The 25,914-nt window shown below is 35.1% G+C and overlaps 1 protein-coding gene across 6 annotated transcripts in view; it reads right to left on the minus strand.

Annotated features, from left to right (window-relative positions):
- Positions 1 to 25,914, minus strand: part of PHIP (pleckstrin homology domain interacting protein) — a 122,845-nt gene that overhangs the window by 86,204 nt on the left and 10,727 nt on the right. For 5 of the 6 annotated variants that reach the window (XM_018052885.1, XM_018052887.1, XM_018052890.1 and 2 more), the window contains exons 5-7: positions 22,006 to 22,156; positions 21,811 to 21,909; positions 2,584 to 2,744 (exon numbers count right to left, since the gene is read on the minus strand). In XM_018052885.1, the coding sequence (XP_017908374.1) occupies positions 2,584 to 2,744; positions 21,811 to 21,909; positions 22,006 to 22,156 (411 nt within the window). Of the gene's footprint in view, positions 1 to 2,583; positions 2,745 to 18,561; positions 18,620 to 21,810; positions 21,910 to 22,005; positions 22,157 to 25,914 lie in introns of those variants that run through there. The other variant, XM_018052891.1, reaches the window with a different exon arrangement.

Here is a 25,914-nt window from a genome sequence, read left to right on the forward strand (position 1 = left end):
GTCCCCTCACAGGCATCTTTCATTGTTCAGTCAAAACCTATGATCCTGAAGTCTTATCCTATTTGCTTTTAAGACTGGATTTCAAAGTATTAGTTAGTGGCTAATGTGTTTCCAGGGGAATAAAAGAATGTGAATAGTGAATACATATGTTCTCTAACTCCACCTGAAGTGATAACAAGATAAAAATACAAAGAAATTTTAAATAACAATGATCTCATATTTTGGCATTTATCACAAGGTAACATTTTGGAATTTGTCACTGCAAATCACCAGTAAAAAATTACAAATGAGACTGTAAGTTTGGCACAATTAGAAAATTATATCACATACACAAAACATAAACATTTTTAGATTTTTGATAAGACCACATAAAATAGTACAGTGATAATTTTCTTCCCTTTATTTATGTATCTTCAATTAAAACAATCAGAAAACAGCTTCCTCTTAACTTATCATTCTTGTTCCCCCAAAATCAAATGCTCTTAAAACTAGGAATTAAGTTTTTAGAACAAGGGCTGCAGTTTTTGTTTTTGTTTTTTCCTGTACAAGGCCAGGTAACAATTATCTTAGGCTTTGTAGGCAATACAGTCTGTCATAACTACCCAACTCCATGTTGTGGTACAAAAGCAACCACAGACAATGTGAACAACTGAGCGCATCTGTGTTTGAATAAAACTTTATTTACAAAACCAGGCAGTGGGCTGGATTTGACTCATGGGTAGTAGTTCACTAAACCCAGGTTCAGAGTGCTCTCCCAGCTCTATGCCTACTGATCTACTACTGTAAGATAGCAACAGCGTTATTACTCACTGGATTTTTCCCTCAAACAAGTATAAGAGATTAGTGTCTAACTCAAATCAACACACACACAATGTTTCATAAAGTATGACAAATAAATGCCTACCATCCCTCTCACACTCAAAGAATTCCTTTCAAAGTCATCAAAAAATTAAGAAGTTATAGATATTTTTTATAATCTCAGTATATGACATAACAATGCCAAAATGGGAGAAGGCAATGGCACCCCACTCCAGTATTCTTGCCTGGAATATCCCATGGACAGAGGAGCCTGGTAGGCTGCAGTCCATGGGGTCACTAAGAGTCGGACATGACTGAGCGACTTCACTCTCACTTTTCACTTTCCTGCATTGGAGAAGGCAATGGCAACCCACTCCAGTGTTCTTGCCTGGAGAATCCCAGGGACGGGGGAGCCTGGTGGGCTGCCGTCTCTGGGGTTGCACAGAGTTGGACACGACTGAAGCGACTTAGCAGCAGCAGAAGCAATGCCAAAATGAAATATAAACACAATGTAACGTTTCTTTCTCATTCTTTCGATTTATTATTATTATTGAAAGAATCCTTCTAACATTAGAAATGCCAAATTTACTATATGTTTTGAGAGCTAAATTTAAATAATAATGTTGAACTTAACTCTAAAGATAATTTTCCATTACCATTTGAGAGCAAGTTACTGTTGCAGGTATATCAAGGACTTCAGCAAATATAGGGATAACTGTTCCTTACTCTGAAGATAATAACCTATCAGAAAATTTTGAAAATTTCACTTTTATTCTGCTTCATGAAGAATAGCAGACATAAAAGAGGAAGTGAAAGGGAGAATACTAATATATACAAAATAATCTGCAAATGCCTGAAGAGGATTCCAGAACCAGGAAAAAGATTAAGTATGGAAATCCTTTCCCACATCCTGCCATTTAGCTGTTTTACAGATGACTGAGTGTATGGGTACAGGAGAGAAAGTAGATATAAATAAATCTCAGTTTACAAGCATATCTACTTAAAAGAGGAATCTATAATTGTTGTGACTGTATAAAATTCGCAGCTGCTCTCTTCAAAGACAGAGATAGGAATTTCCATGTTAACTTCAATTTCCCGTAGGAACCCCGTGTATAAGTGCATACCTTTAGCCCAGTATTTAATGTAAGTAATATTTAATTATAAGTACAACCTCTGTAGTGCAGTATTACCCTTAGTGGATATAATAGTTAAGGCACCTAAAAAGAAATTGAAATACTTCCAAAAGCAATTTTCTCACTTAAAAGCTGAAAAGCTCTGCTTTATTCCATTCAACAAGTTAAAAGAAAACAGTAACAAACAAACCCAAAGAGATTCTTTGAACGCCAGATATACTGAAGGATGAGGTCCTAAAGATAAAAGGTAATAAGCTTACATATGCTCTGACTTTTCCCTATCACCACTTTAAGGGCCATTTCTCAGACTCTAATGTGCTTAATACACTTTGGATAAAACATCCTTACGTTTAGAATTGAAACTATTATATGACATTTGACAAAATGTCAACTGCATTGTCTGATACAATGCTGGGGATTACACTTATCCATGAGGACAATAATGTAACTGTAACTGGGTTACAACATGTCTTTCAAAAACATTCCAAACTTCAAGTCCAATTTTAAGCAACCTTTTGTTAGAAAGCTGTTTTATGTGAATTTCTAGTTTTTCAAATTAAAAGAAAAAACAAAGGTTTTATTTCAAAGTTCAATTATAAGCAACGTTTCTGTAATCTCATATATGAATTAACATAATACTTTAAAAACTTACAGTAAATATCCGTCTGCCAGTTCGATCAAAAGTTACACAGTACACAGACGACAGGTGTCCAAGAATTCTTTTATGCATTTTCATGTGCTGATACACTGCAGTTGGAACTAGTCGCTCAAGTCTGTATTTTCCATTCAGCTTCCTTGAAAACAAAGTATCCGCTACCAAGAAAAGGGGGGGAAATTAGTATAATTCAGAAATTAATTTTAATTATCCTCTTTTAAGAATTCACATATTTCAATTTCTCATATAGCGGTAAAAATTAAGATGCTTTCTAATGCAAATGACTCCTAGTTAAGTCTTCAAAATAGTAAAGCCCATTATTTTACCTGAAATAAGTCAAAAGCACTATTATCTTCACTTTACAAACAAGAAAATCTAGTTAAATAACCTGCCTAAAGTCACAAAGTAAGGCATGATGCTAGAATTAAAACTCAGCCTTCTTTACTCTCTACTCTGTCTAGTGCTCTTTAAAACCCAGAATGACTTTATATGACATTATTTCTTTAAAAGGCTCCTATGAGATAGATTTTCTCATAAAAGCAGTTGAAACTGGATCCGGTGCTTTTTCTTTTCAACAAACAGCAATTCTTAAACACTCTAAATATGACACACTGAATGACACTTCTAAAAACTTTCCAACAAATGAAGACAGAAGAATAACTTGTTGCATTATTTAAAAAATGATAATAATAATAATTAGGGGCTTCCCTGGTTGTCCAGTGGTTAAGAATCCGCCTGCCAATGCAGGGGACATAGATTTGATCCCTGGCCTGGGACGATTCCACATGCAGCACGGCAACTAAGCCCGTGCACTGCAACTACTGAAGCCAGCGCGCCTAGAGCCCGTGCTCCCGGCCAGAGAAGGCACAGCAGGGACGAGCCCACGCACCACAACAGAGTAACCCCTGCTCTGCAGCTGGAGAAAGCCCGAGGGCAGTAATGAAGACCCGGCACAGCCAAAAATAAATAAATTTAAAAAAAAATAAACTGGGAATCCTGCTGAAGACCTGCACAATGATTCCTTTTCTAGAACCTATAAGCCCTCTTTCTTCACCTCGCCCATTTTGACCCCAGTTTAACGCCCATTTCAATACATGAACAAAATTTACCTCCTACTCCAAAGCCTGATAGGCTGAATTTGACCGAAGATGTTCCTTGCCATCTAACTTACTACTGTTCTTTGTTTTCTATACCAATAATTAATTAGAATTATAAACAAAGAAGGTGCTCAATAAATACATGCTGACTGGCCTACAGGCACATTTTCACTTGTAGATCATCGTTTAATACCAGGCTTTTTTTTTTCTGACTGTGACTGCCATCTACTTTGGATAATAAGCACTGCAGTTTCTCACATTTAAATTTAGTTTATTTAATTCCAGTTTAGAGCCTATGATTATGCCCTAAAGTTTATGAAATATAAATCTCTCAGGTGTATCATAAAGAATCTCAGTCCTTATTATCTTATTCACAAACAACAAATGTTTGGCTTACGCTACATTTACAAGCAAAAAAGAAAACATTGGGGACTGGCAATGAGGTAGAATACTTTGCAGGTTCTAAAGCAATAAAATATAATTTAAGGAATAATTCCATTGTGTTTACATGATCTTTTCCTACGTCAATTATTTTATATTCTGATAAGAGTGTATCTCCTGCTCTTAGCGGACAAGTTCTAGGATACAAATTATTTCAACACTTGTGCTATCTAAGACAAACTGTTGAAAGTTGTTAATTAGTATATTTAGGCTGAAACTAGTTATACAGTAACAGTGATTGGATAAGTTTCTAATAAGCCCTGATGTATTTTGCCTCTTGCACAGAAATGGCCTGGTGAAAGACAACCACCTGCACTTTAGCTCCAACTGATTTGGAGTCAAGATCACAAAAAACCGCAGGCATCAACTGTCCTGCCAAATGAGAACTCAAATGATCTTATCCAAATACTAAGGATCAATGACATCTCACTTATGGTCTGTTTTACAGAAAAAGAAGTGATGACATATAGCACAGATGTTGACCATACTGTGTTACCAATACAGTTTAATTCTCTCCACCCCAAATTTACAAACTCAAAATGTCAAATTTTCTTAAAATCTCTATCACTGTTCAGGTACAAAAATATGATCTTTGGAGGTAACTACGATACCAAAACTATTATTTTAATGATGATAAGGCACTTTTATATAGGTCAGATTTTTTTAAGATGGATTTTTAATGAAGACTATACTTCAGAGTTGATAAAGCAAAAACTAATTCCCTTAAGAGAAAATGTTACTACTCTCTTAAACAGTTTTTACTGAATCTCTACCTAAACTGGGATTAAACCTTTATTTTCACTTTTACAGTCAACTGAGAAAAAGAACATTCCTTTCAAAAAGCTACCTTACAGTCAACACTTCAAGAAAACCTTTTTAGAAACAACATTAAGTCAAATACTGTACTCCACATCCTATGTTATGCTTGGCTGCCAATTAACTACTGAATATTTTTAATGATACTATGTCAGCATCCTCAGGGAAAGGGTACCAAACAGAATCCTTGCTGTCGACCAATTTACAAACTTGTACAAGAGAACTAAAAGAAATGACATACAGGGAAAACAGCATGTAGAGTTCCCAGGTAATAAGCTGGTGGTGCAAACTTCACACAACCTGGGTTAGAGAGAAAAATACAGGTATGCTTCAGTAGTTGAAGTTCAACTGAGGAGGCTGGATTTGAGGAAGGTCTGACCAGGTCAACTAGGCAAAGAAGATGTGGTGGGATTCCCACTGAATGAACTCACATTTTCTTTCACTACACCATTTGTGTAATATCTTGTCTCTCCTACCAGATCTTAAGTATCTTAAGGACAGAAATTCTGCCTTATTCATATTTCCTGCAACTGAGTGTGGTGCCTTTTAAATAAAAAAGTGTATAAGTGAATCTTAGTTAATAATAAGAAACACAAGATGGTTCAATTAAATTTACAGCTTTATGGCAGAAAAGCAAATGCCAATCATTCATTTTCTCAAGAAATTGTTAACAGTAATTGGATTTTTGAGTAAAAAGGAAATGTCTCTTGGATTATAAGAACTCCTTAAATTTTATTAAACCAGAACATCAATTTTTAAAATGAGCATGGTTAAGCAGATGTAAGAGGTCACAAAGGAATAAGTTCTTTATATGACATTATTATAGTTTTAACCTTATATCAAGTAACATATATGACTTTTGTTTAAAAGTACATTAATGTTCCCAAGTATGGTGATGGGAAATGTTCTTAAATTAAGCCTGCCAAAGCAAATTCCTATCTTCTTCACTTGGCAAATTCTTTTTTACCCTTCAGGGCCAGTTTAAAAGCCACCTCCTCTAGTAAAAAGTGAATTTTAAGTTAAAATTTTTTAATTTTAAAAGCAACCTAACCAGTTGCCCTATAGTACCACTCCTGTGTTCAAAACTGCAGTGTTCATCTGATTCACAATAAACACCAAGTTCATTGTACATCAGCCTACCAAGACTCTGCACAATCTTGCATCCATTATCTGACCCCTTTACTTGATCTATTCCAACCATTCTAATCACCCCCATTCTTTCAACACATCAGGTAAAGCTCCTAACTTTGGGTCTTTGCATCCGCTATTCCCACTGGCCAGAACACTCTCTCCCCATGTGGCTAATTCCCTGGCTTCCTTCTTCGTATCTTTCCTTAAATGTCTGTCACCTTCTCAATGAAGCGTAACTTGATCAGCCTAGTGAAAATTACAACCCAGCCCCTACCACCACCGCTAACTCCTGATGCCGCTATGTAGCTTAATATCTGCTCTTTTTTCCATCATCATCTTTTATTTGCTAATTATGTTCATTGTTTATTTGCTGTCTCCCTCTACTACAATATAATAAACTTCACACGGGCACAATTTTTTTGTCTGTTTTGTTCTTTGATTAGTCTAAAAGCTGACAGTGGTGGCTGGCACTTAGTAAAAGCTATGTATTTCGTGGACTTAATAAATTAACTACATAACAAAAAACAATAAGGTTTACGAATAAAACAAAAATGGATTTCTTTATTGGATAGATTACAGATTCAAAGTATCTCCATACCACTCTTCCTTTCAACTGCCCTGCTAAATTTACTTAATTTGGAAGCAGAGGGATAGGTAAACATATTTATTCAACTATGCTAAGTGAATGGACAAGTAAAGTGAAATATTCATTTGTATGAGGTATGAAGAAAGAAAAGGAGCAAAACGTGAGAAGTGTCATTTGTAGCAAATCATTCATAACAGCCTTTGAAACAAAGTCTCTATGCACAATTTAGAACTAGTTACTAAACAAAATAAACAAAAGACCCACAATTTCTTAAAGTTATTATCAGGTATAATTCTGTATATAACTAGATATATCTAGCCAGTAGGGTCTTAACTATTACTTCTGTGCCTACATCCTTGGTAAATAAAATTTCCCCACAAGTCATTTCTTTGCAGTTCACACCAAGGTATTTTTTAAGAATTAATTTATTTCTTTAATCATAATACTAATGCATACTTAATGTAGAAAATAAGAGTACTGTCTTTACATAATTCTACCACCTAAAGCAATTACACAAAATTTTGCAGAGATTTCCCTCATAAGCAGAATTTTAATAGCTATGCCATCCATATTCCTTAATGAAATAAAAACTAGGCTTTACGTTTGATAGACTTGTATTTAAAAATGACACTGTGGAGATTTTAAGCAAGGTACTCTCAACTTCAACTTCTCAAGTTATTCATCCAGAAACATTTTCCACAATATACTTGGTTTTCATATTATGCTATTCTTTGACATCTCATAATTTCACACATTTACACAGCCAATTTTATCAATATTTTTCTTTTCTTTTGTAATTTGGTATAGTGCTTTAGAACGGTTCTTCTACCAGCCAACAGTATAATAAATATCTACTTAAATTTTTTTTACGTTTTTGTGGTTTAAATTTCTCACTTAACTCCTTAACATATTCACAGTTTTAGCAGATGTTACTAGGTGAGTCTCTGAAGATATTTTTTCTCCCCTAAATAATCAACTATTTGTTCCAATCTTTCCACTAACTAACCCTTCTCTATAAAACTGTGATTTAATTATCTTATATATATTTCTGTACTAATCTGCTGAGGCATGTTTATTTATATACTAGTAGCAAAACTTTGGGCTTCATTCATAGCTCTGTTGGTAAAGAATCTGCCTGCAATGCAGGAGACCCAGGTTAGATTCCTGAGTTGGGAAGATCCCCTGGAGAAGGAAATGGCAACCCACTCCAGTATTCTTGCCTGGGGAATTCTACGGACAGAGGAGCCCAGTGGGCTACAGTCCATGGAGTCGCAAGAGTTGCACATAAGGTAGCAGCTAAATCAGCAGCAGCAGCAGCAAGACTTTAAATTTATCAGTGACACTTTAGTATGGATGTGGTTCTTCTTCATGTCCTCTAAAAAATATCTTACTCCTGATTTATAATTACATAGTTTGAAGACTACTGAGAAGTTTTTTAAAACTTCATCTGTTGGAAATATAAGCTTAATTTCATTTACCTATAAACAGTTGCCATCTGTCTATCCAGGAACATGGTACTTTCATCCCACAGCTGGGCCAAGTTTCCAATGCAGATATTTTAGAAAAAGATAGACATAAGCAGATTTACCTCAGTTTTCCTCACTATACAAATCTGTACCATGTGAATCAAGTTCATGGGAAATCTGTAGACAAATCTCTATCACATGAACCAAGTTTCATGAGTAAAAATGGGTAGCTGCCAGAAAAGAGCATCTGCAATAACCTTAGTGACTAATATTTTTGAGAATATAGAAAAACATATGATAAAATCTCTGCAGACAATAAAGAAGTAAGGCAGAAATATCATCACCTCTCTCCAAAAGGCCTCCCACTTATAATAGGTACTTTTTGCTCCAGTTTTTTAAAGGTGAAGCATATTTGTTATCCAGTATTATGTAAGTTACAGGTTTACAAACAATGATTCACAGTTTTTAAAGTCTATACTCCAATTACACTTATTATAAAATATTGGCTATAGTCCCTGTGTTGTCTAATATACCCTATAGCTTACTTGATAACCCTATTCCTCTTAATTCCCCACCCCGACACTGGGCCCTCCCTTTCCTCTCCTTGGTAATCACTAGTTTGTTCTCCATATCTATGAGTCTGCTTCTTTTTGTTATATTCACTAGTTTGTTGAATTTTTTAATTCTACATGTAAGTGACATAATCCCGTATCTGTCTTTCTGTCTGACTTATTTCACTTAGCAAAATACCCTACAAGATCAGTTTGCTAAGTACTTTAAAAAGTGGAGGAATTCCCTGGCGGTCCAGTAGTTAGGATTCTGTGCGCTCATTGCTGAGGGCCCAGGTTCAGTCCCTAGTCAGGGAATTAGAATCTCACAAGCCACACAGTGTAGCCAAAAAATAAGAATGGACAAGGGCACACAGTGTAACTGCAATGAATTAACCAAGGTCAAAATAAGTCATGTTAAGAAAGATGAATTGGAGAAAAAAAATTAAAATTACTATGAATTCACAAAAATGCAGAAAGAAGTTGGGCTTCTGCTGCTGTTGAAGTTTCAACTCTTATGAAAAACACAAAACAGTCTACAGCATCTAGTCCAATGTGGGTTAGCCGCTGCCCCTTACCAATCGGAACTAGAGGGCCAGGACCAGTGTCGACCACTTGTGCCAACATGTGAAAGCAGAGCCATGCTGGCGGCATAATGAATGCAAAAGAGAGGCAGGCGGCAGTAGATTCCAAAACCTGGAGAATTAAGGTTTGTGGCAGCAGAAGAATTAAACGAGGATGCAAAAAGAACAAAGAATATGTACTTCAGAGGTGCAACTAGACCCTTTTCTGGGAACAGAAAAAAGGGTACTCAGATAGGAAACATCAGAGTATTTTACCAGCAGACTTTTTTATTAGCTTTATTTTTGTACTATATTTTGACCAATTTTATTCTGTGATTCTGGTTTTTAAAAAACACTTAGAAAGCTCCCAGAGTTTCCATACATAAAATGCAGAAGTAGTTATAATTAGTAACCATATAAACAGTTCCTAAATTAAAGTACAAAAGAGTAGATTCTGCAGAACCAGTATCTAGATTTCATTTTAATCTCTACAATCTCTTCAATAAAGGCTCTGTCAGAGTTTGGAAACCTACAGAATTAAACCTGAGTAAATTGCAAACATACCTCACTTTACTATGCTTTGCTTTAGTGCCCTTTGCATATACTGGAGTGCTTTACTTGCTTTTACAAACTGAAGGTTTGTAACAACTCCGCATTGAGCAAGTCTACTGGCACGGTTTTTCCAACGGTATTATTTTCTAAGGCATCTATAGTTCCCTTTAGACATAATGCTACTGCACAATTAATAAACTACAGTACAATGTGAGTAACCTTTACACACAATGGGAAACCAAAAAATTGGTGTGACTTGCTTTACTGTGATACTGACTTCATTGCAATGGTCTAGAACCCCATAATACCTCTGAGGTCTGCCTGTACAAAAATAATGATGATCATGTAAGCAAGACCATGTGAAAATCAACTGAAAATGATCTATGTCTTTAGACAATAATTAGCTTGCCCAACAAAGTAATGCTATATCCACGATCAGAGGCCAATTTCTATAGCAATGATCTTCCAAATTCACGACAAGTCCAAAAAGTTATCTCTACATGGCATTGGTGATTTCCACTAAATAAAGTATGGTGTGGTAGTAAGGTATTTGCTAACGCATAAAATTACATTAAAAAAATTTTTTAAAGGATCACAAAAATGTCTGAATGGAAAGATGATGCAATTGTGCAGGTCACAAAAAACAGCTATTTAATTCTCTAAAAGAAAACTTACGCTAAAATCAAGAATCAAGTATCTTGAGAAAATACCTATTAAGGAAAATGAAAGTCAACAGTGATTGAAGCCAGAGAGAGAGGTTCTTATGGAGGCTTCAAGAATCTAGTACAAAAAAGTCTTATCTGCTATTCTTGTGCAAGGGGAAAACACCACAGAAAACTATTATGATGTGTAGCAGATTTGGAAAATAATAGCCAATATGTACTGAGTGCTTTTACTAGGTACCCGACACTGTTGAAGGAACTTCATATACATTTTGATTTCATCTTCATCGATCTTTTAAAATGGGTACGACAATTATCCGCATACTGGGGACACTCCTTACCAATAACAGAACTGAAAGGCAGAATTTAATTTTTCCAGAGATGAAGCCCAGGTTTGAATTCAAGCTTATTCCAAAGAGTGTACTCTTACCATGCTGCTTAAGTAGACAAATGTTAGAAAAATAGACTGAAAGGAAACATGCTGAAGTATTAGTAACAGATAACTGGTGAGACTGGTTAATTTTTCAGCTGTTCTGTTTTCCAAGTTTTCTCCACTGAGCATATGTACATCCTGATTAATATTTTATTAAATAAAGTATAGCTCAGCCTATCTTGAGCAGCTCAAGAGTAATATGAAAAATATGAGCTGTCTAAAGAGATTAAGCTTAAATTCAAACACTGATAAAAACAGATCCAGGGACAAAGATGCAAGGAATTTAAATTTATTTAATCATAAAAAAAAAGAAACCCTAAAGACCAAGTATATTAAAGTACTTGAATGTATACACTACAGAGAATAACCATTGCCTATTTGACAATGGATATACTACAAAGAATTCATGTCTAGTTTGATTTAGAAGCCATAAAATACAAAGGGTCTTCAATTTTGCCTAGGAGTTTGTTTCTAAATCTTTCCCATTAAATTTTTAAAGTAAAAGATGGTAAAGATAGTTTAGATTCAATTTTATTTGCTAAGGAAGCATATAAGGAGGAACTTGTAACATTTAATTCCCTATAGAGCCACGAGTGAAAACCTCACAACAGTAATTCTAACAGGTATTAGATACAAATAGATATTAGTAGAAAATTACAGCCAAATATTCGTAATCTGAGGGCCAGAGATAATCTAGGAAATAATTCAACACAGGTTGGTTTATTTCCACAGCATCATCTGGTCTCTCGCAATACACAAGTAACTAGTAACGACTCAACATAAGAACAAGACAAAATTCTGTTAACAATAACCATAATGAACAAAAATGCCAACTTTAAAGAGCAAAGGGTTGCAACATTTGAAGAATCATCCTGTAATTAGCTTATCTGTCCACAAAAAAAGATGGGGAGTGAGGCAAGAAAGAACAGAAAAGTAAAGGGAAATAATTACATGGGTGACACAAAACCCGAGGGAGCCCCTCTCCTTCTTTTATAACTGTATCTAAAATAATTAGTATGAACAGCAGCTGCCCTCCAAATCTCTACCTATTTAATTTCAAGTTTAGTTGTAATTCCCATTTGAAAGACACCTGATTTTAAGATTTAGCAGATGTCACAAATATGAATAATATCTGAAAAGAACTCAAATACTAATGGAAATAAAACACAGAAGATGAAAAAACGATTTCAAGAGTTAAGAAAAAAAAAATATTACAAACCAAATACAAAAACAAGCACTAAAAAACCAAATCAAACAAAAAACCAGACATTACAATACTAAGTTGTAATTGATTAGAGCTGTACAATCCCTGATTTGTATTATTCTTCCTTCTCATTTCTTTCCTGGAAATTCATGTGATGATACAGAAAATACAATGGTATAATACTTTCAGTTTTCAGTTTTAAATATTTTAATAGCTATTTCAATAAAAATTCATTTTCTAAAAAGTTAGGGTTTTTCCCCCAAACATTTTAATCATTCAATTTTGAGTCAACAAATATTTATAGAGTACCTATATAGGCCAAGTATGAACTAAAGGATATAACAAAGAAAAAGAAAAGACAGAACTTACCATCATGGAGACTGCAGTTTAGCAGGGAAGAAAGACATGAACAAGGACTTACAACACTGTTAAGTTCCATCAAATAGAAGGTACAGAGAAATCTTGAAATATACAGCAAAGGATCCTAAATATATAGGGCAGGAAGATATCAGGGAGTCAGAGTACCCTTCCCTAAAAACTGATATTTAAGTACCTGGAAAATGAACAGCCAGGGAAGGCGGGAAGGAGATCATCTATCTAGGTGGAGGGAAGGGCGTGTGCAATGGTCGGAGGCTGGAAGGAGCGCAACATCTAAGCAACAGAAGGAAGTCAGGTGTGACCAGCCCTTGGAGCACAAAGGAGGGAGCATCAGAGGAAACTGAGGAGGAACAGGCCGACTGCAGAGTGCTTTCTAAGCTATGCCAGGCATTTGGGGCTATTTTCCAAAGACAGTAAGTTGAAGCTTTCTAGGGAGAAAAAAGTGGGAATAACATGGTAAAAGATTTGCTTTGGGATAACTGCAGTTTTATCTCTTGAGAACAATGAGAACAGATCAGAAGGTATGTAACTAAAAGCAAAAGGTGATTTTACAAAAGAAATCAGAGGGTTCAAAACACAAAATTTCGTTTTAGAAAAACTTAATCAGTGGGCCAAGAAGATTATGAAGGCCTTCTCAAGGAACTGAATATTTTCTCTCAAATTTAAGTATTTATCTGGCAAGATACAAACTTGAGAGAACACATCATGTTTTACTGTTTCTAGAATTCATATACTGGGGCATGATTCAAAAAGTTCCTATACCCAAATCAATAAAATGGACATGGGTAGTATAAGACTAATGAATATAGAATTTCACAGAAAAGGTAAAAAGGTGCTATATAAATATAATCAAAGCTAAATGCATAAGATCAGAAATAAAATATCCAAAGATATAACTGAGTTACTCACCACCTCTCTTAAGTTTCAGTTTACTCATTAATAAAGGTAGGGGTAGTTTGCAGTTATTATGAAAAGCAAATAAAAACATTTTATAAACTTGACGGCATTATGTACCAACATCTATACTGACTGTCCTTAAACAGTCAAATCTTCATATTATAAAAGCGGATCTTACTGGTGTTCCTTTACTTTTTTTTAAGAGACTTTTATGTGAGATCATTTTCCCCCTGCATCTCCCTTAAAATGCTGAACAAATTGCTGCTGTTTATGTAAATATCTACTCAGCTTAATCATGGACTTCCCAGTTTTTAAGATGTCTAGTTAGATGTTCAATCCTGAACTTCAAAGTTTCCCTGAAGAAATTTGAGATAAAAAGTCAGAGACTTTATGAAGAAAATATGATAATTTGCTTCACTTAGAGAGCTATGAAATTTAACATCAAACCCAATAATCAATCTAGAAAAAGATATGATGCAAACTAAAAAAGGAAATGGCTAGTGCTTCCTAATTAGTACTGAAATTCTACGTCAGACACATCATATGGTGGGCGGGGGGCACCTCTCATCACATCCATAACCTCAAAACAAATTTTACTGTACAACTTACAAAAGAAAATAAAACATAGCCACAAGAGCAACCATTTAAACTCACCCAAGGAAACTGTCATCCTTCAAAGTGCCTCCCCTTTTTTGGTCAATCATAATTTGAAAAGAAATTTAAACAAAAGAAAAATATGAATGTCTTTTATATATTTGGTGCTTTGGCATACTGAACATTAGTTTTATTTCCCTTAAAAAACAAAAATGCAATACATTTTAGTAGTCTCTCATAACTACCTGTTTTTAGGAAGGAAAGAAGGAAGAGGTGAGCAGGGGAGGGGTGAAGGAGAAGAGAGATAAAAAATACAAAAATCTGTGACAACTGAAAATATTAATATTATTCTGAACTTTTCCTATTTTACCCCAGTTCATCAATTGCAGCAATTATATATTATCTCTTCATTTAATATTTACAAATGCTGAGGAGCTGGATCTATAAGGAATAATACAATATAACCTCTATCCTCGAGCCCTAAAAGCAGCAAATATCATCCAGGAGACAAGAGTAAAAAACAAAACCAAGGACCGCCCCCCAAATATGTAAATGGTTGAAGAACACCACAAATTATAAAACCATATAACTATTTCCTAGCTAAAAGATTAAAATGGCACAAGAAAATAAATTCTGGAAGGAAAAATGGTTACTGAGAAAATAACAGATCAAAATAAATGTCTGCAAATAAGTGATGAATACACACCTACCTAAGGATTAAAATATGGATTGTAAAGAAGGCAGGAAAAGGTACAAGATGGAGTATTAGGGAAAGAATGAACAGAATCTTAAAATTTACTGAATTATATGCCAAATGTTAAATTAGACATTATATGCTAAAGCTCAAAGATTTATAATAATATAAAAGCTTTTTCTAAGAACTATGAAAGAAATATAGTCATAAAAAAAATTTAACCCTACAATTGCAGACCCTAGCCCAGCGCCAGATATGCTAAGAGCCATTTCAGAATAAGTCAAATACAGTATTGAAAATATGGCAAAATATAACAGTGAAAATGAGGGAAAAGAATCTCCTCTCTAAAAATGTACTCTAGATGTATTTGCCAAGTAATTAACTGAATGTTAATTACAAGGTTAGAATATACCATCTGTCACCTACTTTGTGCCTCACTTTGCTAACTCATTTAAGCCTCCAAATAACTAGATACGGTAGATATTATCTCCATTTTACAGATGAGGAAATTGAGAGGTTGAAAAACTAAACAACTTGCCTAAGGCCACACATCTTGAGCAGTCAAGATTCATAACTAACTTTAAGTGAATATTTGCTGCCTTTGTTCAAACTATTTCCTCAGAGAACACTAGAAATGTAGACAAGAGTTAAGACTCCTTTCAACGTACAGTAGTCCCTCCCTAATTCACAGTTTCTCTTTCCACAGCTGTAGTTACCTGTGGTCAATCACAGTCTGAAAATATTAAATGGAAAATTCCTGCAATGAACAACTCCTCTAAGTTTTAAACTGCACACCATTCTGAGTAGTGTGATTGATGATCCATGCTACCCAGGATCCTTTAGTCCAGCATGTTGTGTTAATCACTCAGCTGTGTCTGACTCTTTGCAACGCCATGGACTGAATCCAGCTGGGCTCCTCTGTTCATGGGATTCTCCAGGCAAGAATACTGGATTGGGTTGCCAGTGCTTTCTCCATAGTCCAGCATATCCGGTTCATTCATTTAGCAGTCATTTGAGTTATCAGACCATGTCGGTCATCAGATTGACTGTCCCTGGTATCGCAGTGCTTGTGTTCAAGTAACCTTTATTTACTTAATAATGGCTTAAAGTGTAAGAGTAGTGATGTGGGCAATTCAAATAAGCCCAAGAGAAGCTGTAAAGTGCATCCTTTCAGTGAAAAGGTGAAAGTTTTCAGCTGAGTAAACAAAGGAAAAAAAAAAAAAAAAAATCCCTGGGAATTCCCTGGTGGCCCAATGATTAGGACTTGGTGCTCTCACTACCAGGGCTTGAAGTTCAATCCCTGGTCAGGGAACTAAGATTCTACAAACCACAAGGTGAGGCCAAAGAAAAACAAACAAAAGAATGAATATTTTATCTGTGAAACTGTGACGAAGGGAAAAGAAGGTGTGCTAGTTTTGCTGTCACACTTCAAATCACAAAAACTACAGCCACACTTCGTGACAGGCGCGCAGCTGAGGTTAAAAAAATAAGGCGCTAAATTTGTACAACAGGGTATTTTGAGAGAGAAAAAGCAAGAGATCACATTCACAAAACTTTCATTACAGTATAACTGACCACTGAACAACATGGATTCACTTATATCAGGATTTTTTCAATAAACACTACAGTACTACATAACTGCAGGGGACAGAGAAATCAGTGCCCCTAATCCCTGGACTGTTCAATGGTCAACTGTATATAGTTGTAACAGTTCTATTTATTAGTTATTGTTACTCTCTTACTGTGCCTCATTTATAAATTAAACGTTATCAGATACTTCTTTAAAAGCAGTATATGTAGGGTTTGATACAATCTGCTGTTTCAAATATCCACTGGAGAGCTTACAACACAGCCACCATCAAAATAAAGAGGAACTACTGTACAGGCTTTTTAACCTTAACTGGATATTTGTGGAGTAAAGCTGCTTTTCAAGGCAAAGCTGTTTCCTTACACACAAACATTTTGAAGAATCAGGTTCTCCAAAACTCCTATTTCCACTCACTTTGAGAACTTTGCTGTAGAAACAACAAGTAAAATAACAAAAGATGGTAGCATCTGGCAAACAAAAAGAGATGAAAACCTGGGAAACCTAGAGATTAAAAAGTTTACTTTGGTGACATGTTAAATCTAAGAAAAAGGCAAATAAGGCAATTAATTGCTTTAATTTAATACAATCTTTCTAGATTAATACAATCTTTTTCACAAGATAAATTTAACTTTAAAAACAGCCTTATTTAAGTATCTCCTCTCCTATTTTCTTCCCCAACCATGTCACTTACTACTGAAGTAGGGTTGTTTATCATAGGTAAATAAATACAGAATAAACTGTATTCGAAAAGAGGCATAATATGGGTATGGAGGTGAGAAAGAACAAATATCAGAGACTTGTTAGTGCCTCTGAAAGTAAACGTTGCCATGCCAAGTACACATTCACAACTCTTCCACAGAAGATTGTCAGAAGTTAGTGGTAACAGATTAATGGTATCTTTTGATTTTTCTGCATCTTGAAAACATTTATTACAGGAGGTTGTAAGGGGCTCTAAAGGAGCCAACTACACTGGTTCTTCTGCCCTGAGACTGAAATTCAAGCAGTTTTCACAATCTGTATCAAATAACAGGAGGTACAAAGTAGTCAAGATTTATAAGCAGATAATAAAATAAAATAGGGTAAGAAAGCACTGAGATAAACTCCAGAGTTGGTTTCGAAATTATACAGGTGTGAGTTTTAATATTCCAGGTACAATGAACCAATAACTGAGTTCACTAATAAACTTTATTTCCTAAAAATCAGTTTTCGAGTTTTTGTTTACCTCACAGCTATCCTTGGAGACTAAGTCTCTCTCTTTTTCCAACCATCTACTCTATTTTTCACCCCCAACCCATTTCTGAACTTTTCTTGTTCTATTGGAGGTCATCAATTACCTACTGCCTGTTTATTAAATATTTACTAATGCTGAGTTGGGTCTATACAGAGCACAAACACGTAATTTCCAACTTCCAGAACCTAACAGAACAGCAGAAAAAACAAAGGTAAATAAATAGCCATGATTATGTGACAAAAGCTCTAGCAGAGTAAGTGTACATACTTAATTCTGCTTGGTTGCATTTAGGTTTAAAAGCATGAATAGATAAATGTTCATAGAATGAGGGACACTGCAGAGAGAAAGGGATGAAGAGACTTTGGCTGATTTTAAGAACGGCCAAATAGTTGTACAAAGCTGCAGCACAAGGTACAAGTGAGGAAAAGGTGGGAGAAGGTCCGTTTTGTGAGCCACATTACAGGGCTGAGACCATTCAAAGTCACTGGGGAAAGGAGGCATGACGTGATCACATCTGCATTTTAGAAAGTTCAGAGCCGTGGTTCTCAAATGGAGGCAATTTTACCCCAGGGGCATCTGGGAATGTCTGGAGACATTTCCGTTGTTACCACTGGAGTTGCTACAGCCAAGGATGCTGATAAACACCCTACAATGCACAGGACAGTCAGTTAGGAAAAGGAATTATGTGGCTCAAAATGAGAACAGTGCTGAAGTTAAGAAACCCCGGTTTAGAGCTAAATTCTAGGGTAGAGGAATAAGGCTGGAGGTAGGAGTTCAGCTAATCTGTAATTCTAGGAGAGCAGAGACCATGCTCCTCATTATCCTGCACTCCAGCTCTAAGCCGGCGTGGGACACGACGCAGGGACGCAGTCTTTACTCAGGCTTCCGTGGTGGCTCAGATGGTGAAGAAACTGCCTGAAATGCAGCAGACCTGGGTTCAATTTCTGGGTCGGGAAGATCCCCCAGAGAAGGGAATGGCCACCCACTCCAGCATTCCGACCCAGAGAACTCCATGGACAGAGGTGCCTGGCGGGTCACAGTCCAAGGGGTTTCAAAGAGTCTGACACGACTGCGTGACTAACACTAATATTTACCTGGGAAGTGAATGAATGATGCAGAGCTCCAGGCAAAGAGCACAAGGCCCACACGTGGCTGTGGCAATGGAAAACAGATGCAAAGGACTGGAACAGAATATACAGACCTTACTGAAAAAAAAAAATCTAAGAAAGGAAAATCCAATTTACCATCACCCCAATCCTAAATGATTTTGAGTTATAGTAAAAAGTTTAATTTAAAAAACTGTGCAAGCCTTAAGTACATTATTGTATTCTGCACTGGATCTTGAAATAAGAAAAGGTAATTAAGTTGGAAAATGTGGTGAGATATGAATATGGTCTGGTGTTTTGTTAATAGTAACACACACAACATTGGCAGAGTAGTTTTAAGGAATTCTAGATAATACAGGACTGTAACATGAGGGAAAACTGCGCAACAGGTTATAATAGCTCTTTGTGCAACTTTCCAGTAAGCAATTTCTTACTTCAAAAATTTTTTTTTAAAAAGCCTATTTCCCAAATGTATCAAACCTTAAATATTTGAATCTACACTAAACATTTCCATTTGTATTTTAAGAAAAGCTGTAATGCTAAGGTCTTTTTATTACATGGGTCTGTGGTAATACTACATTGATCAAGTAAAAGAGCAAGGAAATTTTTACAGGCAGCCAGACAGAAATGGCAGAGGAATCAACAAAATAAGATACAAACACTCATATTTAAAAATAAAAATCTTCTGACTCATAATCTGTGATAACCTGAAATGAATATTATATTACTGTGCAGGAAAATTATTCTGCCAAAAAACCTAATGAATTTTTCTTCCCATTACCACCCCAGTCACACTTTCGTAACAATGACAAGACGTTCGAGACTGTCACCAAGGTGAACTGAAGAGACGTGACACTAACTAAGACTATCAGTAAGTAGAGTCATTTTGATCAGTCCAGCTTCTCTTTAGAGATGTCAAAAACTATATGCGAATACAGAAACATCAGGTAAAATTTGCGTTCCAGTACAGGCGTTTTTTGTTTTTTTTTTTAAACATGAGGAACAACTTCCTGGAAATCGGAATGGAAAAATGTATCATAAACCGTAAAAATGAAATAAAACTCTTTCAGAAAGGTACAACAATTACCTGCTTGGTAATTAATTCTATTACCTGAATATACCAGCTGCATTTCTCTTGATATAACACAAAGCTCAAGTTATTTTTGCCATATTTAAATCCCCTATAACCACGTCGGCAATATTTACTGATCTGATGATTAATGACATGGCCTAAAATATTTTATCTGACTTTATAAATATCTGGTATCCTTTTCCAAAATATGACTAATACTAACTTTCTTGAGTAGCCAAGTGTTAACCAACTGTTAACTATTAGTTTATTAAGAATAAAGCACAGCATAATGGGAGTCACTGCACTTTCATGACTCACTAAACATGTAACCCTGGTCAAGTCACCAAACCTTTTCAAGCCTCAATTTCCTTCTCTATAAAGAAAAAGTATTTCCTACCGAAAGATCATTTAAGGTTTTAAAAGATAAAAATAAATGGAAAATGGTTAGACTAGTGCCTGGAGCAGAGTAATTACTCACATAACAAATGTTAAGACGAAAGTTACTATCAATCATTTTTGCACTTTCACTGCCTTCCACAGTGTTGCCTGACAATGCGTTGAAAGAACAACATATTCCCCTTATTAAATGGATCTGCATTTTTTCAAAAAAAGGATAAACTTTTCCCTAGAGGGGACGCTTCTAATAAATTTACCTTCCCCTTCTTTTAAGGAAACTGTTCTACTTCCTAGTATAATTTTCTAGGTGAAAATATTCTCTTGTGTCTCAAATCCTTTGTTGTTTTATAGTTGTTCATTATACTAAGACAACATAGGAATCATTATTTAACCAGGACAATCATATTTTAAAAAAAAAAGATCACCTATGATTACCCACCATACAAACATAGGATAGCTTTGGAAAACAGCTCAGAGAAAACTAAAAAAGATGTAAATCATAAAAGAGAGGGGAAGAGAGAAGGCAGAGTGAGAAAGTCTAGCATCTGTTTAACTGGAGTCCCAGGAGAGGAGAGAGAATGGAGCAGACATGATATTTTAAAAGATAATGGCTGACAATTTTCCAATGCCAATAAAAGACATTACAGATTCAAGAAACCTAATAAATCTCAAGCTTGATAAACAGAAAAAAATGACACCGAGGCATATCGCCGTCAAACTTCATGAAACCAATGAGAAAAATCTTAAAAGCAACCAAAGCAAAAGAGATCATCTTTCCAGTACCAACAGTTAGATTTATACCCTAATACATCAAAATTGTCTATGAAGGACAAAATGCCCCAGATAAAACACAAAACCTTAAAAGTACTTCTATAAGTAAAACAATAGACAAGGATATTTTACATAAACATTAAACAAGTTATACAAAACCATAATATTAACAAATTATAATACGGTAATACTGACTGTAATTACCCAGAAAAGGAAGAGAAGTATCTATAATCTGGACAGGTGGAAGAAAGAGGGAGAAGACACTTCTGACTAAGCAGAAGGGTAGGGACAGAGGAGACTATGATTAAAATACGAAGGTCTCTGAAAGTCAGAAGTAAGACTTGGTGGTAGAGGGATGGCAACTCCATTAAAACAGCATAAGCTACCTCCCATACTACCTTGAGCAGAAGAGAAACAGAGCAGAGGCAGAATTAAATAAGAGTAAGATAACAGGGTTACATACAGTATAACCTGAAAGGGAGAGAGGGAGAAGATACTGGAAGCAAGACTAGTGTGAAGGAGGCTATAGTAATTCAGGTAAGACAAGCACCTTGTAGTAGCAGAGTTAAAAAGGATGAATTTAGAGGCCATTTCAAGAAGACCTATCTGCATCAGTTTTCCTTCTTGAAATTTTAAAGGCAAAAAAATACAAGATTATTCATAAAAATAACCAAACTATTACAACTAATCTGTATTATGATACAGTTGCCTACTGAATCAACCGAATGACATACATCTTTAAAAAAACAATATTCTATAAAAATACCAATGAGTTCATTCGATAGGTACAATATTTATAATCCATAATTACACATTATTATGACTTTTTCACTATAGATCACTAACATAAGAAAAAAATCTGAGGGCTTTTTCCTCTTTGAAGGCTAATACACAAAAAATGAAAATTCTCTGACTTCACAGCAAGTAACAAACATGTTTATTTTCAAAAGCTCTTTACTAAGAGGCTATCAACTTGGTAATGAACTCAAACAACTCACCAATGCTGGGTGGGCTACCGTAGTTAACTGGTGACTCTGGTGGCCTTCCACAATGCAATGCAGCCAGAGCAGACCCTTTCCACACAACATGCTTGCAGCCTATTAAACACACACATTTTTTATTGGATGTAAAGATAGGACACAAGGACAAAAAGCGAGAAAAAGACCGTCTACATGCTGTTAGAAATTTCTTACTTTTGTTTGTGCGTAGCAAGGACTGTCTTCCAGCTCCTAACAAAGTCTGTACTCCAGGAACACTTTGTGGGATCTCTTGCTCAAGAAGAGGTCCCAGTCGATGACAGATCTGCAGCAAGTGATCGGGTGCTAAATGTCTGTAATACTTCACCTATTATGTGAAAGACACAGAGAAGATGTTTGCTAAATGAAGTGGGGATACAGGATACAATTATCTACAGTAAATAAAATGTACCTTAAAAAACATAGTAATTTGTTCTTGCTAGTCAACATTCCATTTTACTTGGGGGGAAAAAATTCACATTCATTCTGTGAAATCCCTTAATTCACAGTATAAAACAACTACCCAACCATGATTTAATCCACTGAGGAGGAAAAGTGCTAAAAGAATGGATGGAACCTAAATACAGCAAGCTATAAACTAACACATGCTAGTCAATGCAAATACTGAATGATGAAAAAACATATAACCTAAATGGTATGTTCCAGTCTAATATTTTAATTTTCAAAATAAACAAAAAATCATCTAACTATAAACACTTTTTATCACCAATGATATTTTTAAAAATCTCGAGAATAGCTCAGGATTAAAGAAACTAGACAGTTTATGTTCTCATTACAAAATCTAAAGACATCCAAATAATTTCTATGCTGAAATTTATAATTTACTAAAAACTTCAGAGATAAAGGCCAAATTCCAACCGTTCAATGAGACAAGTCTGAATATAAAATAAATCTACCAACTACAAAGTTTGGGCTGTTTTTGGAACAAATTCAAAATATTGCTTAATTTAGATTAGCATTCAAAACCAAGATGTAAAATGTTTTATTTTTATTATCCATCCTGAAAAGTCTTTTATTAAATAGACAATATTTGCATAATAATGCAAAGATAATTAAATTAGGGGGAAAGGTACACTATGTTTTCACTTTACATTATCAAGTTACAAAAAATTCTCACTGCAGTACCTAAATATTCTAGTTTAGCTGTTTTCAAAGTGTGTTCTGGGAACTCCTAGGGATTTCTCAAGTAAAAATTGTGAATCTTCCTGCTTCCACCGCAGGGGACACAGGTTCAATCCCTGGAGGGGGAACTAAGATCCTGCATGCTGCACAGCACAGCCAAAAATTTTTTTTTTTAATGAATAATATGAAGACGCTATCTGCTTTTTCACTCTCATTTTCTCATATGAGTTTACTGTAAGTCTTCCAGCAATGTTCCAACAGACTGCCTGTCAAAGGGGATATAAGAAATCTGCCCTCTATTAAGCAAGAGATTAAACATCCCCAAAAGGATAAAACAATACCACTCACCTCATAAATTTGTTTTGGGAAATACTGTTATAAAAATTTTTTTACTTATATTAACATGAAACAAGTTTATTATATTTAAATGAATAAAAATACTTTAAAACTTGTTTTAATTTTTCAGTGGTAAATATGAATAGATAATACACACAAAGGAACTGCCATAATTTTCCTTAATGTAAAGAGGTGCTGAAGTAAACTTTGAGAACTGCCACTCAAGTTCATTTAGACTAAAAAAAAATAGTAACTGGAAGCTTGCACCCTTTGACTCTTTACCCATTTCGCACCCAAGTAGGAAGAGTCAAAAAGTATAAGATTTCCAGTTATAAAATATACAAGCCATAAGGGTATGATGAAGAGCATGGTGACTATAGTTAATAATACTGTATCGTACAACTGAAAACTTTAACAGATCTTAAACTTTCTCATGACAAGAAAAAAAAATGCTTTAACTATGTATAGTGACAGATGTTAACTAGACTTATTTTGATCTTTCACAATATGTACAAATTTTGAATCATTATGTTGTGCACCTGAAACTAAAATAATGCTGTATGTCAACTTCACCTGTTAAAAAAAAAAAAAGGAATAAAAAGTAAAGTCTGAGAAAATGTCAAAGAGCCTAAAAAGACAGGACCACGTTTTTAAAAAGGTCCACTTATTAATGGCAATTTTAGTATGAATTCTTATAAAATAGATTTTGAGGAAGTGAGGGATTAAGTGATCTCAATCTATCTTGCAGTATCTGTTATACTCTAACTGCAAAAGAACGTAAATGTTATTTTTTTTTAATTAGCTGATATTCATTCTCTAGGTTGAAGCCAATTAAGGGGAACCTATCTTACTTTTTATCTTAATATACTGTCATAGAGACAATATGGAGCCATATTGTCTCACTTTGATTAGACAATTTAATACAGTCTGGCTAATCATTACTGGTAGAATGAATACTTCTGGAAAAGAAGTTCTAAATCAAATAATACATACTACCTCTCAGCTTTCAAGATTCACAAAAGCACAATGATGTTAAAGCCTCTGAAAAATCCTGATAAATCTATTTAATTTTGTTTAATGCACAATTACACAAACCCTAGTTACAGAATCCTTTTTTCCCCTAATATCACCTTGACTCAAAACATACTTTTTCAAGCACTAGTATGATTTAAACAGAAAAAGCATTCAGAAGAATACCCCAAAATACAAAAATTTTAAATGATATTTATACTCTAATCCTTCCTAAAATAATTTACTTAAAAACTGAAAGTAAAAGTCTCTATTTATAGGGTTCCTTCTAGTTTAAAACTTGTGCATGATAATTATCCTAATGTGACTTTTTAAAATTGATCAAAATTCTTTTTACAATTTTTAGTTTGACAAGGAAGTTACTTGTTAACTTTAGTTTTGTGATGATCCTGTTTTAGGGTCTTCTTACAAAATGCATTTCAAGTAGTAAACTTGAAAATCTTGATTGAAGAACTGTATCTTTTTAATAAAATATTATGAATCCACTTTTACCAATGACATCGCTCCTTGATTATTTCAACTTTTCAATTGATGAAATAATTTCAATTTTTCAAAGCCAAGTTTCATTTTTAAGTTAGGAAAGATCCTTTGAATTCTTCAACTCCTCCATGCGTTCTGGCTTCGAGATCTTATGCAAGCTGACCCCTATGATAGAAACCTTTACCCATGCACCTCCACACCTGAATTCTCCTCCATGTCAGTCTGTGCTTCACTGCCTTCCATGACCTGCCTCTGCCCCTTCTTTTGCGGACATTCTGTGCGCTTCCACAGCACGCTAATTAAACTCCTTCCCAAACAGTCCTTTACCCTACTCCTCAGAACTCTGTAGTACTTATCACACCGTATTGTTCTTAAAATGTAGGAATCTAATGACAGCTATGATCCTCTTCCCCCAAAAAACACATATATAGTCTCTACCACTAGCTTGCCCTGTTCATAGGTTCATAAGACTCTACACTATACTAAAACTGCCAATTTACTTGGTCCATGTCCTTCCTAAGAACAGACAGGATTATACCTTGTTCACTTGTCTGCCCAGAACCTAAAACAGTACTTACAGGTAAGTGTTTAACTATCAAGATAAACGAATACATGAAAATACACAGGGGAAAAAAACTGACTTTGCTGGCCATAAAATGGAGAAGTTCCTTAAGGTCTGATATCCCACAGCTCAGTTCCAGACACTCTCATACCCTTTCTCTATACTCTATGGACAGTCTTTATGCCAAAACTTCCCAAATTTGCATCTACAACCTAGCCTTGCTCACTGAACTTTCTTAAGAGTCTTCTTGGGAGTCCCAAGGCCTCCTCAACTCAACACATCCAAAATTAGACTCATGATGCTCATGCCAACAGCCCCCTTCCAGTTCTCTACCTTGGTGACTGGCAACATTATCACCATCTCTCCAATCTAAAATCAAGAAGTCACATTTTCACACTGCCCATTTCCCTCTCTCACCTCATTCCAAATATCCCACCACATCCAAACGAATGTTTCTTTCCTAGCCTCAAACCCATATACCTGTCTCTATCTCCATAACAATCCAATTTCAAATCATCCATTTTTCCCACATCCAC

This window comes from Capra hircus, chromosome 9 (genome assembly GCF_001704415.2).
Source record: "Capra hircus breed San Clemente chromosome 9, ASM170441v1, whole genome shotgun sequence".
Lineage (NCBI taxonomy): Eukaryota > Metazoa > Chordata > Mammalia > Artiodactyla > Bovidae > Capra > Capra hircus.